This window comes from Coregonus lavaretus (assembly GCF_964263955.1).
Source record: "Coregonus lavaretus genome assembly, chromosome: 7".
Classification (NCBI taxonomy): domain Eukaryota; kingdom Metazoa; phylum Chordata; class Actinopteri; order Salmoniformes; family Salmonidae; genus Coregonus; species Coregonus lavaretus.
Window position 1 is genome coordinate 60,733,255 of NC_139994.1, and position 16,265 is coordinate 60,749,519.

At 45.6% G+C, this 16,265-nt stretch overlaps 1 protein-coding gene across 1 annotated transcript; it reads left to right on the forward strand.

The window, feature by feature from the left end:
- The first annotated feature begins 493 nt into the window (after positions 1-493).
- LOC311132217 (pepsin A-like) lies at positions 494-3,865 on the forward strand. Its single transcript, XM_084165443.1, has 9 exons — positions 494-558; positions 699-840; positions 993-1,110; positions 1,473-1,591; positions 1,943-2,139; positions 2,345-2,461; positions 2,725-2,869; positions 3,246-3,344; positions 3,584-3,865. Exons 1-9 carry the CDS (start codon positions 500-502, stop codon positions 3,719-3,721), a joined length of 1,134 nt encoding a protein of 377 aa, XP_084021569.1. The 5' UTR covers positions 494-499; the 3' UTR covers positions 3,722-3,865.
- Positions 3,866-16,265: the final 12,400 nt, after the last annotated feature.

Sequence of the window (16,265 nt, forward strand, 5' to 3'; positions counted from 1 at the left end):
TCCAAAAAATGTCCCCCTCCCCCCCACACCCCACTTTGACATACCCTAGGTTTAGCTGAACTGATGCCACCGTGGCACAGACTAGTATCCAGCTATATTTGGTTTCCCAAGGTTAGATAATGACACACTGTTCATTAACATTGTTCCGAATCATATTCACTTTTGCTACATAGGCGTTTTATATTTGTAACCACATCACACTTTTCTTATCTGAAGTTGTGTTATCAACTGTGTTCCAAATGGCACTATATTCCCTATTTAGTGCACTACTTTTGACTAGAGGCATATGGGCCCTGTTCAAAAGTAGTGCACTATATTGGGGATAGGGTGCCATTTTGGGACACTCTGATTGCGTGATATTGTGTGTTAAAGGAGGGCATGGCATGACATGGTCATATGGCTGTGGATTGGGTCCTGGTGTACAGGATAACTGTATATAAGGCCTGAGTTCTCCTACTCTAACTTCAATCACTGAGTCCAAGAAGAACCAGAAGCAACCATGATGAAGTGGGCTGTCGTCCTGTGTGCCCTAGTGGTCCTCTCCGAGTGTAATACCAAGTAAGTCCCAGTCCTGTTCTACTCTTCTTTTTTATTTTATTTTCTGTCTGCATATTCTGTTTATTGTTGTCAACACCATTTCACCAGGTCAAATTCCTGGTACATGTAATTGGCGAATAAAGGTGATTGTGTGTTTTCAGGATCTCTCTGATCAAGGGGAAGACTGCCAGAGAGACCCTGATGGAGAAGGGTATATGGGAGGAGACCAGGCTGAAGTTCCCCTACAACCCTATGGCCAAGTTCTACCAGACCGGTGATGAGGCTATGACCAACGACGCTGATGTAAGGCAGAGCCAGAAGCAGTATTAGCCATGCTTCTTCAAATGTAACTAGCTACATAGTTAGACAAATGCCTGTTTCTTCATAGTACTCTGAAATGTTCACTTGTTTGACCCTGACTTACAGTACATCTCTGTTTCAACGTCTCTCTGCAGTTGTCCTACTATGGTGTGATCTCCATTGGAACCCCTCCTCAGTCCTTCAACGTCATCTTTGACACTGGCTCCTCCAACCTGTGGGTTCCCTCTGTCTCCTGCTCCAGCCCAGCCTGCCGTGAGTATATTGTAGGGGTCTGGAGAATACTGTTGACGTTGGAGAATAGCTATATTTCTAATTGTTTCTGAGTAGTCTCTTGTGACAGAGTTGCAAAAAACTGTTTCATATTGAGTACCTAGCCAGAGAATGGGAGACTTGGTTGTGGGTTGAGGTTAGGGGCTGAGGGAAGCACCTTGAGATTTACAGCATAAAGGGGTTCACTCAACACAATGAAACAATAGAATAGGAGGAATGTATTTTTCTATTGTCCCATTTAGAGCGTGGATTGTGGAAAATAGCTCAATACCAACGAAGAAATGAATGTTCAGTTTTGCAATGGCATGGTGTGTACTTAATGAAGATGTTCATGTTTTGAATAGAGAACCATGCCGAATTCAACCCTGCACAGTCTAGCACCTTCTCGTGGGCCAACAAGCCTGTTTCCATTCAGTACGGAACTGGCAGCATGACTGGACAGCTGGCATACGACACTGTTTCAGTATGTAAATGTAGCTAGCTACACATTATTGTGATACATTTTTTATTGACACTTTCAAATACAACATACTGTACATTACATACAATACAACCCCCAAATAATATTCCACTCAGCACCCGTCCTCCCCTAGTGGTCCCATTTTATAACATAACAGGCTATAAACAATACCCAAGCATATTAGTAACTGACTCCAGTAGATTCAGCAAATAAATATAATTACTATTTTGGGTACACTCAATATGGCCTCCGGTCCACACATCACCAAACAACTGACTTGAATGGGAAAACCCATTCTAGTAATTCTATTTCTATGGTGCCCAGTGACTGATGCCTGCTGTTCTGTGTTTCCAGGTGGGAGGTATCTCTGTGACTCAGCAGATCTTTGGTGCCAGTCAGACCGAGGCTCCCTTCATGGCCAACATGGTTGCCGACGGTATCCTGGGCCTGGCTTTCCCCAACCTGGCAGCCTCTGGGGCCACACCCGTCTTTGACAACATGATGACCCAGGGCCTGGTGTCCCAGAACCTCTTCTCTGTCTACCTGAGCGGGTAACATAGTAACTGTACAAATACACCTGGATGGGAGGTGGCATTTTCTCTTAGTTGTGATATTAATAAATAAGAATGTACCAGTGAATTGATATTAAATACAATTATACAACTGCTTTAATTGTCTTTGAAGGAGAGGTGACATCCATTTAGAAATGCGTTGATGATTAAACAACCTTGTTGACCTTTTCTCCTCCTCCAATAGAAACTCAGCAGAGGGTAGTGTGGTGTCATTCGGTGACATCGAGTCTAACTACTACACCGGACAGATCACCTGGATCCCCCTGTCCTCCGAGACCTACTGGCAGATAAACATGGACAGGTAGGTACACTAGTCCACACAGAGCCCATATCCTGGTCCGTATCCATACCAATATTCATGTATCATCCCTTCATGCCATTACCCAGAACACATTGGAACAGTACATAAAATGAACATGCCTACTTCCAGTCTGGAGCCTATGACAAAATCTTGCTGTGCACTTAGCAAGTTCATGTTTATTTGCTCACAACAAAAACCCAACAGCAAGAAATATACATACAACCAAAAGAACAGGTAAACTCAGCTAATATTTGTCCTTCCAGTGTTACCATCAACGGCAACACAGTGGCTTGCAATGGTGGCTGTCAGGCTATCATAGATACTGGTACCTCCCTGATCGTCGGGCCAACCAGTGACATCAACAACATGAACAGCTGGGTCGGAGCCACCACTGACCAGTATGGAGATGTGAGTCACACACACACTGACCGGTACAGACATGTCCAACTATAAGGCTTTTCACACTACTGAGCGGAACCAAGCCCAGCCAAACCAAGCTGCACTAAGCTGCCTGGTCTTGTTAGTTGTTGGAACGAACGTGTTAAAAAGAACCAGTGGGAAGAGCAAATATCTGAACCAGTTGTGGTTGGGGCGGCATGGTTGTGTGAAAAGGGTATACATCTGTTCTCATTGTTGTTTTTTCCCTCAATCACTGCCTCCCCTTTGATCAATGTATGCACTCACTAACTGTAAGTCGCTCTGGATAAGAGCGTCTTCTAAATGACTAAAATGTCAAATGTAATCAACCACAGAATAAACTAGAACATTTTTATTCCTCTCCTAGGCCACCGTGAACTGCAACAACATTCCCAGCATGCCCGAGGTGACCTTCACCCTCAACGGAAACGCCTTCACCATCTCTGCCTCCGCCTACACCTCCCAGGTAGTCTACTGAAATACATGTTGTTACATATAACCTATGACCTCCCAGGTAGTCTACTGAAATACATGTTGTTACATACAACCTATCTGCCCTATCTGATCTGTAATGCTGATGTGTTTCAGAGCAAGCTCCTTCATCAGAGCACCTGTACATCTGAGACTTGACCTTTCTTTTAGATCCTAGGAGCAAAGGGCCTCATATGCCTGATTTTCCTCCTCTTCCTCTCTCTATCTCTGTAGAACTCCAACGGCTGCATGACTGGTTTTGGAAATGGTGGAACTCAGCAGCTCTGGATCCTTGGAGATGTCTTCATCAGGCAATACTATGCCATCTTTGACAGGCAGAACAACAGTGTCGGTCTAGCCCAGGCTGCGTAAGATATCCATTGAGAGATCCACTAGATCTACAGAGATCCACTGATCCCAAAGATCCTTAAGGGCTAGAAGTGGGATTGAAATTGAAAAGTAATTTATGATTGAGCCGATATATGCAGCATTTACCGTGAATGCAGTCTCTGCTAACGCGAGAACATGGCCTTTAAATCTAAATCATACTATAGCGCAGATCTTCCAAAGTCTGGATTGAATCTAGGCCTAAGTCTTCCAGTTATGTTATATATGTGATTAAATCGCTAAAATTGGCTTTGTTCAGGAAATGTTGTAGATTGTGAAATGTGCACAGCTGCAAATGAATAAAATACATGTTATCATTGCAAATAAAGTGTGTTTGGTTGTCTATAGCTCTTTCTCCCTGAAGTGAAACTATCCTCTTGTGGAACCTCTTAATGTAAGAAAAAGATAGGAACAGAATAGAATACAATCTATACACTTTTTTGGGGGGGTTCCCAAACCTTTTATAGTCCCATACCCATACTTCAAACGTTCAACCTCCAGCAGCGTACCCCCTCTAGCACCAGGGGCAGCGCACTCTCAAATGTTGTTTTTCTGCCGTCATTGTAAGCCTGCCACACACACACTATATGATACATTTATTAAACATATGAATGAGTGTAATAATATTAATATTATAATAATCAATAAATTCGCTCTTTATTTATCCATCTTGCATATAAAATCTTATTTGTTCATCAATCATTGTGAATAACTCACCACAGGTTAATGAGAAGGATGCACATAACTCTGCAATGTTGGGTTGTATTGGAGAGAGTCTCAGTCTTAAATCATTTCCCACACACAGCATGTGCCTGTATTTAGTTTTCATGCTAGTGAGGGCCAAGAATCCACTCTCACATAGGTACGTGGTTGCAAAGGGCATCAGTGTCTTAACAGCGTGATTTGCCAAGGCAGGATACCCTGACCGCAGCCCTATCCAGAAATCTGGCAGTGGCTTCTGATTAAATTCAACTTTCACAGAACCGCTTGTTGCAATTTCGATAAAAAATAAAATAGAAATTAATTTCACCTTTATTTAACCAGGTAAGCCAGTTGAGAACAAGTTCTCATTTACTACTGTGACCTGGCCAAGATAAAGCAAAGCAGTGCGATAAAAACAACAACATAGAGTTACATATGGGGTAAAACAAAACATAAACTCAAAAATACAATAAAATATATATATACAGTTTGTGCAAATGTAGCAAGTTATGGAGGTAAGGCAATAAATAGGCTATAGTGCAAAATAATTACAATTAGTATTAACACTGGAATGATAAATGATAGCAAGAGATGATGTGCAAATAGAGATACTGGGGTACAAATGAGCAAAATAAATAACAATATAGGGATGAGGTAGTTGGATGGGCTAATTTCAGATTGGCTGTGTACAGGTGCAGTGATCGGTAAGGTGCTCTGACAACTGATGCTTAAAGTTAGTGAGGGAGATAAGTGTCTTCAGCTTCAGAGATTTTTGCAATTTGTTCCAGTCTTTGGCAGCAGAGAACTGGAAGGAATGGCGGCCAAAGGAGGTGTTGGCTTTGGGGATGACCAGTGAGATATACCTGCTGGAGCGCATACTACGGGTGGGTGTTGCTATGGTGACCAATGAGCTAAGATAAGGCGGGGATTTGCCTAGCATTGATTTATAGATGGCCTGGAGCCAGTGGGTTTGGCGACGAATATGTAGTGAGGACCAGCCAACAAGAGCGTACAGGTCACAGTGGTGGGTAGTATATGGGGCTTTGGAGACAAAACGGATGGCACTGTGATAGACTACATCCAATTTGCTGAGTAGAGTGTTGGAGGCTATTTTGTAAATGATATCGCCAAAGTCAAGGATCGGTAGGATAGTCAGTTTTACGAGGGCATGTTTGGCAGCATGAGTGAAGGAGGCTTTGTTGCGAAATAGGAAACCGATTCTAGATTTAACTTTGGATTGGAGATTCTTAATGTGAGTCTGGAAGGAGAGTTTACAGTCTAACCAGACACCTAGGTATTTGTAGTTGTCCACATACTCTAGGTCAGACCCGTCGAGAGTAGTGATTCTAGTCGGGTGGGCGGGTGCAAGCAGCGTTCGGTTGAAGACCATGCATTTAGTTTTACTAGTGTTTAAGAGCAGTTGGAGGCTACTGAAGGACTGTTGTATGGCATTGAAGCTCGTTTGGAGGTTTGTTAACACAGTGTCCAATGAAGGGCCAGATGTATACAAAATGGTGTCGTATGCGTAGAGGTGGATCTGAGAGTCACCAGCAGCAAGAGCGACATCATGGATATACACGGAGAAAAGAGTCGGCCCAAGAATTGAACCCTGTGGCACCCCCATAGAGACTGCCATAGGTCCAGACAACAGGCCCTCCGATTTGACACATTGAACTCTATCTGAGAAGTAGTTGGTGAACCAGGCGAGGCAGTCATTTGAGAAACCAAGGCTATTTAGTCTGCCAATAAGAATGCGGTGGTTGACAGAGTCGAAAGCCTTGGCCAGGTCGATGAAGACGGCTGCACAGTACTGTCTATTATCGATCGCGGTTATAATATCGTTTAGGACCTTGAACGTGGCTGAAGTGCACCCATGACCAGCTCGGAAACCGGATTGCATAGCGGAGAAGGTACGGTGGGATTCGAAATGGTCAGTGATCTGTTTGTTAACTTGGCTTTCCAAAACTTTCGAAAGGCAGGGCAGGATGGATATGGGTCTGTAACAGTTTGACAATTCGATGAGGGTCTCTTGTTCAGATATCGGTAAGTGGACTGGAGGCAGGACATGAAAGGGATAACGAATCCAGTGGTTTGTTTTGTCCGTTTGGGGAAGGTACCTGCGTAATTGCGCACCCAGCTCACTCAGGTGCTTCTCTATATCACATTTGACGTTGTCCATAAGCTTGAGTTCATTTGCACACAAAAAACCATACAATGATGGAAAGACCTGTGTGTTGTCCTTGTTAATGTAGACAGAGAAGAGCTCCAACTTCTTAATCATAGCCTCAATTTTGTCCCACACATTGCATATAGTTGCGGAGAGTCCCTGTAATCCTAGAGATTCAGCTCATTCAGGCGAGAAAAAACATCACCCAGATAGGCCAGTCGTGTGAGAAACTCGTCATCATGCAAGTGGTCAGACAAGTGAAAATTATGGTCTGTAAAAAAAACTTTAAGCTCGTCTCTCAATTTTAAAAAACGTGTCAATACTTTGCCCCTTGATAACCAGCGCACTTCTGTATATTTTAAAAGCGTTACATGGTCGCTGCCCATATCATTGCATAATGCAGAAAATACACGAGAGTTCAGGGGCCTTGCTTTAACAAAGTTAACCATTTTCACTGTAGTGTCCAAAACGTCTATCAAGCTGTCAGGCATTCCCTCGTCAGCACGAGCCTCTCGGTGGATGCTGCAGTGTACCCAAGTGGCGTCGGGAGCAACTGCCTGAACTCCACTATGTCTCCCTGTCATGGCTTTTGCGCCATCAGTACAGATACCAACACATCTTGACCACCAAAGTCCATTTGATGTCACAAAGCTGTCCAGTACTTTCAAAATACCCTCTCCTGTTGTCCTGGTTTCCAGTGGTTTGCAGAAGAGGATGTCTTCCTTAATTGACCCCACATAAACGTAACGGACTTATACCAGGAGCTGTGCCAGGCCCGCCACGTCTGCTGACTCATCCAGCTGTAACGCATAGAACTCACTGGCTTGTATGCGAAACAGTAATTGTTTAAAAACATCTCCTGCCATGTCACTGATGCGTCGTGAAACAGTGTTGTTTGATAAAGGCATTGTCTGTATAGTTTTTTGGGCCTTTTCCTCCAGCATTGTCCCAGCCATGTCCGCGGCAGCTGGAATAATGAAGTCCTCCACAATAATATGGGGCTTGCCTGTCTTAGCCACTCGGTAGCTCACCATTTAAGATGCTTCTAGCCCCTTCATATTCATGGTTAATGTTGCTTTTATACATGTCTTACTACTCGAAAGTCGTCTTAATTCTCGCTTAAAATACTCCCGTGGCTTATTTTTCAAATTGGCATGTTTCCTTTCAAAATGTCTGGGCAAGAGTGAAGGTTTCCTCGAGTTGTGAGATAGTACTTTTGCACATATAACACACCGTGGCTGAGGAAAGGCACTACTCCCAATATAAGTGAACCCCAAATCAATGCAGTTCTCATCATATTTGCGCCTCTTCGTCCCTGTCTGTTGTTCGGTGCTTTCCCGGGTAAGGGGACAGTAGCTCTTCGCCAGCATCAGATTCACAACTGTCAGTGTCCATGCTAGCTGGGCTAGCAACAAATGTAGAATAACTGATGCTAACATTGGATGTGCTCGTGGAAGCAGAACAACTTGTGTCATCGACAGGTGCAGGTGTAGTACTCCTGGAAGTAGTACTACCAGTAGAGCTGGTATGTGTCTCTATGGACGCGGGCCTCACTTTTTAAAAACATTTATCAATTTTAGAGCAAACGGAATGAGCAGCAGCTACGTTTGGCTACATACGGACCGTTAATGGAATTCCCGCGAGAGAGTAACGGTTAATGTGATTGGATATTAATTATTTGACTAGGCTACCTGTATTTGACATTGTGTTGTTATTTCGATGAACACTAGATGGTTTAATTTTATTTTTGGCAGTGAGACGAGGCTACTCAGGCGAGAAAAAAAAACATTACCCAAATGTATAGCCCTGTTGGAAAATCTAAATGGACTGTTTGAAAATGTGAATCACATTTTTATTTGGCGTACCCCCATCGGCATTGCCCTTACCCCCAGTTTGGGAATAGCCGGTCTAGTGTAACCGTACAAATGGCCACTCTGATGACTTCTCAGCCATCTTCTGTTCAACTGAACAGAACCTAAAAGCCACAATCCTGACCACATGGTTTGGTATAAAGCTGAGGGATGGGACTGGATAAATGTAACCACTCAAATGAATAGACGGAGCTATGGATGTGGTGGTTCTCTTCAGGCTTACCTGGACCTGCTTCAGCACCCCGTCTCCTAGCCCGGAGGTCAGGTAGGACTTTTCTCCGTTCTGCTGCAGCACCCCGTCTCCCAGGCGGGAGGTCATGTAGGACTTCTCTCTGTTCTCTCTGACTATTTCTGTTCCCTCCTCCTCTTCCTCCATGGGCTGGGGACTCCCCTCGCCACTGCTGAAAACACAACACACACACACACACACACACACACACACACACACACACACATTGGAACACAGTGAAAACAGGGGAGTACTGCCTGAACTTGTCCAATGACAGCAGAGGTTTTTGTTTTTCCATTGCCGTACTGAACACAACCCAGGTGAGACCATGGTGTTGTAGCTGACTGATGTGGTTGATTGTACCTGTATTCAGGTCCGGTGCTGTGGATCTCCTCTGTAGCTTTTTCCACCTGTTCCAACACACTGAAGCCTTCTGCCCCCTCGTAGTCCTGGATGACCACCTGGGTGATCTCTCCATTCTCATTGGTCCCCGCCTCATAACCCTCCTGCACCTCCTGGCCGTGGTATTTTGGCCATTTACCACACCCCCTCGGGCCTTATTGCTTAAATATATCAGAATAATACAAAATAATATATGCCATATATGTACCTCCTGCACCAGGGTCTCGCCGGTCTCAGACATGTGAAAGGTCACAACTTTGGAGTCAGATGACTTCAACACCTGTACCTGAGGTGACAGACAGGCTGCTCATAGTGCAGATGCACTCACACCTGCCTGCTGCCATTCCTGAGCAAGCTCTGCACTGGTGGTGCCCCGCATAGTGAGCTAGGTTATAGGACTACATCATGATAGATCAGTGACTGTCTGATGAGGAACGGTCTGTCTTACCGTAGTGAGCTAGGTTATAGGACTACATCATGGGCGTGATAGAAGCAGTCTACCGTCTTCACAACTGGATAATAATTGCTTTATTTGCCTCATAAAATAATAGAAAAATAAATAATATTGTTTGTTCTATCTATCATGAAGCTGTAATTGAGAATAGCCTACGCCTAACTTTGTTCTTGTTGGTTTTGAAAGACACAACTTTAGGACAACACCTTCGTAGGCTAGAATATTTGGGAAAAAAGCTACTGTTGATAACTTTAGCTTGTATTAAAGCTTTTACGATAGGCCAGTAGGAAGAATGAGAATAGGTTATCGGCCATTTGGTTTCCAACCTTGCATGCGAGGACTTTTCCGGCCCGCATGGATAGTTTCTTCCTTAAAAGGCCTAAACTTAAACTTCTTATAGGCTGCTGATATACTTGGTTCTTTTATAAGGGATGATCTGGATAGAAAAAGCCTAACTATGGTAACTGAACATTTAGAGAAAAAAGGGGAAAATACTTACTGCCTCAGACTTTGTTTTCCTGTGAAATGAAGAAAAATACGTTACAGGATCTAATGACTGATTGATGAATTGTTTGATCAAACTTTATTAGTTTTTTAGATCGAGTTTTACTGCAGTGCTGGGAAAAGTACCCAATTGTCATACTTGAGTAAAAGTAAAGATACCTGAATAGAAAATGACTCAAGTAAAAGTGAAAGTCACCCAGTAAAATACGACTTGAGTAAAAGTCTAAAAGTTTTTGGTTTTAAATATACTTAAGCATCAAAAGTAAATGTAATTGCTAAAATATACTTCAGTATCAAAAATAAAAGTATAAATCATTTCAAATTCCTTATAGTAAGCAAACTAGACGTCACCATTTTCTTGTTTTTTTAATTTACGGATTCCAAGAGGCACACTCCAACATTCAGACATAATTTACAAACGAAGCATGTGTGTTTAGTGAGTCCGCCAGATCAGGTTCAGAAGGGATGACCAGCGATGTTCTATTGATAAGTGCGTGAATTGGGCCATTTTCCTGTCCTGCTAAGCATTCAAAATGTAACGAGTACTTTTGGGTGTCAGGGAAAATGTATGGAGTAAAAAGTACCTTATTTTCTTTAGGACTGTATTGAAGTAAAAGTAAAAGTTGTCAAAAATATAAATAGTAAAGTAAAGTACGGATACCCAAAAAAACTACTTCAAATCAAATCAAATGTTATTTGTCACATACACGTGTTTAGCAGATGTTATTGCAGGTGTAGCAAAATGCTTGTGCTTCTAGCTTCACAACATATACCCAATACACACAAATCTAGTAAGGAATGGAATTTAAGAATATATACATATATGGACAAGCAATGACAGAGCGGCATGGACTAAGATACAGTAGAATATTATAGAATAGAATACAGTATATACATATGAGATGAGTAGTGAAGGAAATGTAAACATTATTAAAGTGACTAGTGTTCCATTTCTTAAAGTGGCCAGTTGATTTCAATAGGCAGCAGCAGCCTCTAATGTGCTAGTGATGGTTATTTAACAGTCTGATGGCCTTGAGATAGAAGCTGTTTTTCATTCTCTCGGTCCCAGCTTTAATGCACCTGCACTGACCTTGCCTTCTGGATGATAGCGGGGTGAACAGGCAGTGGCTCGGGCGGTTAATATCCTTGATGATCTTTTTGGCCTTCCAGTGACATCGGGTGCTGTAGGTGTCTTGGAGGGCGGGTAGTTTGCCCCCGATAATGAGTTTGGCAGACCGCACCACCCTCTGGAGAGCCCTGCGGTTGCGGGCGGTGCAGTTGCCGTACCAGGCGGTGATACAGCCCGACAGGATGCTCTCAATTGTGCATCTGTAAAAGTTTGTCAGGGTTTTAGGTGCCAAGCCAAATTTCTTCAGCCTCCTGATGTTGAAGAGGCTCTGTTGCGCCTTCTTCACCACACGGTCTGCGTGGGTGGACCATTTCAGTTTGTCAGTGATGTGTACGCCAAGGAACTTGAAACTTTCCATCTTCTTCACTGCGGTCCCGTCGGTGTGGATAGGCGGGTGCACCCTCTGCTGTTTCCTGACGTCCACGATCATTGTTTTGTTGACTATGAGTGAGAGGTTACTTTCCTGGCACCACACTCCCAGAGCCCTCACCTCCTTCCTGTAGGCTGACTCTTCATTGTTTGTAATCAAGCCTACTCCTGTTGTGTTGTCTGCAAACTTGATGATTGAGTTGGAGGCATGCTTGGCCACGCAGTCATGGGTGAACAAGGAGTACAGGAGGGGGCTGAGCACGCACCCTTGTGGGGCCCCAGTGTTGAGGATCAGCGAAGTGGAGATGTTGTTTCCTACCTTCACCACCTGGGGGCGGCCTGTCAGGAAAGTTCAGGACCCAGTTGCACAGTGCGGGGTTCAGATCTCTTAATATGGAGACAATCTCTTTATTTGTTGTTACGTTATAATGAAGAAAAAAGGTTAGGTTAATACAACAAACCTCACTGGTATCGTCCCATTTGATATAATCCACTTCAGTCACCCCCCAACCCATAAGTACCGCTTTGATTGTGAAGCTGCTTAGAAGACTCCAGAAAGGAAAATAGATTGTTGATGATTTGATATGTCCCTTCTATCAATAATAAGGCGTTGCTGGTATCTCTGTGTCCACAGTATGCCCTTCCCCTATTGGATATGCTCACTCAGTAAGTGCTGTAACCCAATCAGAAGCTGTCTTACTCCATGGTGATGAGCAGAGTGTAACTCAGAGGTGTTACTCAGTTTTTTCCTATAATGCCTTTGTTAATGTAGATAAAGGACCTGAGTCATGTTAGGAGCTCTGGTTTTCCTGTTTCTGAACACACCAGCTGTTATGGCTATGGTTCAACCCAGCACTCAGAGAAACCAACACGACAAAGGGAGTGGAAGAAACAAAAATATTTTAATAAAAGTTCAAATTGTCTTAGTCCAAAAACAACTGAAGTAAAGGAACAGAGTGGGCTAGTCGGCTCCGGAGGAAGGAGAGGCTGAGGCAGGCAGGCAGGCAGGCAGGCAGGCAGGCAGGCAGGCAGGTTGGGAGGTATGTCTGAACTGAAGACAAAACAAACGACAGGTTAAGGAGAGTGGAGAGCCAGGCTGAAGACCAAGACAAAATAACTTTACTGGTGAGCCAAGTTACCGCTCTGGTAAGAACAACGATCTGGCGCCGGTGGAGAGCCATGCCCAGGAATAAGTAGTGCAGGTTGATGAGAGAATAGGATGCAGCTGCGTAGGCAGGAATCACTGGAAACAACCCGCAGCTGCACAGGAGAGGCAGATCCTGAGCACGCCCCCTGCTCCACTCCAGACACACCCACATAAAGGGGACAAACACACATACAACAGAAAAAGAGGGGACAAAACAAGGAGGAAGGGAAACAGAAAAGGGAGAGACAAGCTGCCCACATAACAGTACCCCCCCCTCAATGGTCGCCACCTGGCGACCCACCAGGCCTGTCAGGGTTGTCGTGATGGAAGTCCGTGATCAGCTGAGGATCCAACACAAAACGCTTAGGGACCCAAGACCTCTCCTCTGGTCCATAACCTTCCCAATCGACTAGGTATTGGAGACCCCTACCCCGCCTCCGAGAGTCCAGGAGCCTACTGACGGTGTAGGCCGGATGGTCGTCAATGAGGCGAACAGGTGGAGGTGGATCAGCCGGCGGACACAAAAGGCTGGAGGACACAGGTTTCAGTTGGGAGACGTGGAAGGTAGGGTGTATCTTCATGGCTGAAGGCAACTTCAAACGAACCGCAGCGGGGTTAATGATGGACTCCACCACAAACGGACCCAGGTACCGAGGAGACAGCTTGCGTGATTTGGTACGAAGAGGTACGTTCTTAGATGACAGCCAAACCTCTTGACCAGGATGAAACACAGGTGCGGGAGTCCTGCTCCTATCCGCTGTTGTCTTGTTCCTGTCGGTGGTCCGAAGCAATGCTTCCCGAGCGTCGCTCCACACTCTCTGGCAGCGGCGGAGGTTCTCCTGAACCGAAGGAACAGCCAATTCCTTCTCCTGAGCAGGAAACAGAGGGGGTTGATAACCCATGGTAACCTCGAAGGGTGAAAGACCGGTGGCAGAGGCGGTGAGGGAGTTGTGGGCGTACTCTATCCAGGGCAGATGTTTAGCCCAGGATGATGGATGTTGAGCAGCCACACAACGAAGGGTTGCTTCGAGGTTTTGATTGGCTCTTTCTGTTTGACCGTTGGTCTGGGGATGAAACCCTGAGGACAGACTAACGGAAGCACCCAAAGCAGAACAGAAACCCTTCCAAACACGGGAAGTAAACTGTGGGCCTCTATCAGATACGATGTCCACAGGTATTCCATGGGGACGGAATACATGTTGGACTAGGAGGTCCGCTGTCTCACTGGCAGACGGTAATTTTGGTAATGCTATATAGTGGACAGATTTAGAGAATCTGTCCACAATGGTAAGTATAGTATCATTACCTTCAGACTTGGGTAGGCCGGTGACAAAATCCATGGCAATGTGGGACCAGGGACGGCTGGGAACTGGGAGGGGTAGCAGCAGCCCCGAAGGGGACTGATGGGAGGCTTTGCCCCGAGCACAGGTTGAACAGGCTGCCACAAAAGCCCGAACGTCAGTTTCCATTGAAGGCCACCAAAAATGTCTCCTAAGCAGCGTCAACGTGCGTCTCATCCCAGGGTGACCAGCAAAACGGGAGGTGTGAATCCACTGCAACACCTGAGACCGGACCGTCTCGGGAACAAAGAGTAGGTTGGGAGGTCCATCACCCGGTCCCGGGTCCGTGGCAAGTGCAGTCTTCACAAGAGACTCGATCTCCCACTGAACAGCCGCCACGACGCATGAGGAAGGCAGGACTGCCTCAGGCTCGCTGGTCTCCGAAGGGTCAGCAAACTGGCGGGACAAAGCATCTGGTTTAACATTTCTTGACCCCGGTCTGTATGTAAGAATAAAGTTAAACCTACTAAAAAACAGGGCCCATCTGGCTTGGCGTGAGTTGAGTCTCTTAGTGGCTTGGATGTAAGCCAAGTTTTTGTGGTCAGTCCAGACCACAAACGGCAATTCAGCTCCATCCAGCCAGTGCCGCCATTCTTCCAGTGCAAGCTTGACCGCCAGCAGTTCCCGGTTTCCAACGTCGTAATTCCGTTCTGTGGGTGACAATTTCTTGGAGAAAAAAGCACAGGGGTGAAGCCTTTGGTCAGTGGGGGAGCGCTGGGAGAGGACTGCTCCCACACCTGAGTCCGACGCGTCCACCTCCACAACAAACTGCAGAGAGGTATTGGGGTGTATCAACACGGGGGAGGTGGAAAACAGTTCCTTCAAAACCCCTACCGCCTGCTCCGCCTCAGGGGACCACCGAAAAGGGACTTTAGGAGATGTGAGTCTTGTAAGGGGTGCCACCACTCTACTAAAACCCTTAATGAATCTACGGTAGAAGTTAGCAAAGCCCAAAAATCGTTGAAGTTGCTTACGGGTGGTGGGTGTGGGCCATTCCGTCACTGCCCGGATCTTCTCGGGGTCCGCCTTCACCTGCCCGCTCTCAATTATGAATCCAAGGAACGATGTAGACTGTTTGTGGAACTCACACTTCTCTGCTTTGACGTACAGCTTGTTCTCCAAGAGCCGTTGAAGGACTTGACGGACGTGTGACTCATGCTCCTCGGGTGACTTGGAAAAAACAAGAATATCATCCAGGTATACAAAGACAAAACGGTTCAAAAAATCCCTAAGAACATCGTTCACCATGGCTTGGAAAACCGCAGGGGCATTTGAAAGCCCAAAGGGCATGACCAAATACTCAAAATGTCCCAGTGGAGTGTTGAAAGCGGTTTTCCACTCATCTCCCTTTCGGATTCGGACAAGGTGATAAGCATTCCTGAGGTCGAGCTTGGAAAACACTGTGGCGCCATGCAGAGGTTCAAAAGCTGAGTTGATGAGTGGAAGGGGATACTTGTTTTTAACAGTTATGTTGTTTAAACCCCTGAAATCGATACAGGGGCGTAACGACTTGTCCTTCTTTTCCACGAAAAAGAAACCTGCACCCAAAGGAGACGACGAGGGACGGATTATGCCCGAGACCAGAGAATCACCAATGTACTGCTCCATTGCCTCTCTTTCCGGTCGGGACAGATTGTATAACCGACTAGAGGGCAAGGGAGCACCAGGAAGCAGTTCAATAGGGCAATCATAAGGCCTATGTGGTGGTAGAGACAGAGCCTTGTCCTTACTGAAAACCTCCGCTAAGTCATGGTATTCTTTGGGGACAGATGACAGATCAAGAGGAGCTGAGGGAGGAGTTGGGTTACACTTAGTGGGGGGAACCGCTGACCTCAGGCACTCGGAATGGCAGTTAGTGCTCCAACTGAGAATGGTGTGACGTGTCCAATCAATTTGTGGGTTGTGAAGAGCCAACCAGGGGAAGCCAAGGATTAGGGAGGTAGCTGAGCCAGACATAACTCTTAGCTGAATGCTTTCACAATGATTGCCAGAAATCACTAGGGAAACGGGGGTGGTTTGATGAGTTATCTCCGCGAGGAGGCGCCCATCAAGGGCTGTGACCCGGATGGGGGTAGGTAGTGGCTCCATGGGGATACGAGCTTGTGTAACGAACTGGTGGCTAATAAAGTTATCTTCTGCACCTGAGTCTATGAGAGCTGAGAGTGGCAGGGAATGACTCTGGAAACGTAAGGTTACAGGTACTTGTAATCGGGGA

What these genes read in the sequence shown, in the direction of transcription:
- LOC311132217 (XM_084165443.1), top strand. Translation starts at nt 500, where the DNA reads ATGATGAAGTGGGCTGTCGTCCTGTGTGCCCTAGTGGTCCTCTCCGAG. An exon ending in CTGCTCCAGCCCAGCCTGCC is followed by an intron (nt 1,111 to 1,472) that starts GTGAGTATATTG and finishes TGTTTTGAATAG; the next exon opens with AGAACCATGCCGAATTCAAC. An exon ending in CCTCCGCCTACACCTCCCAG is followed by an intron (nt 3,345 to 3,583) that starts GTAGTCTACTGA and finishes CTATCTCTGTAG; the next exon opens with AACTCCAACGGCTGCATGAC.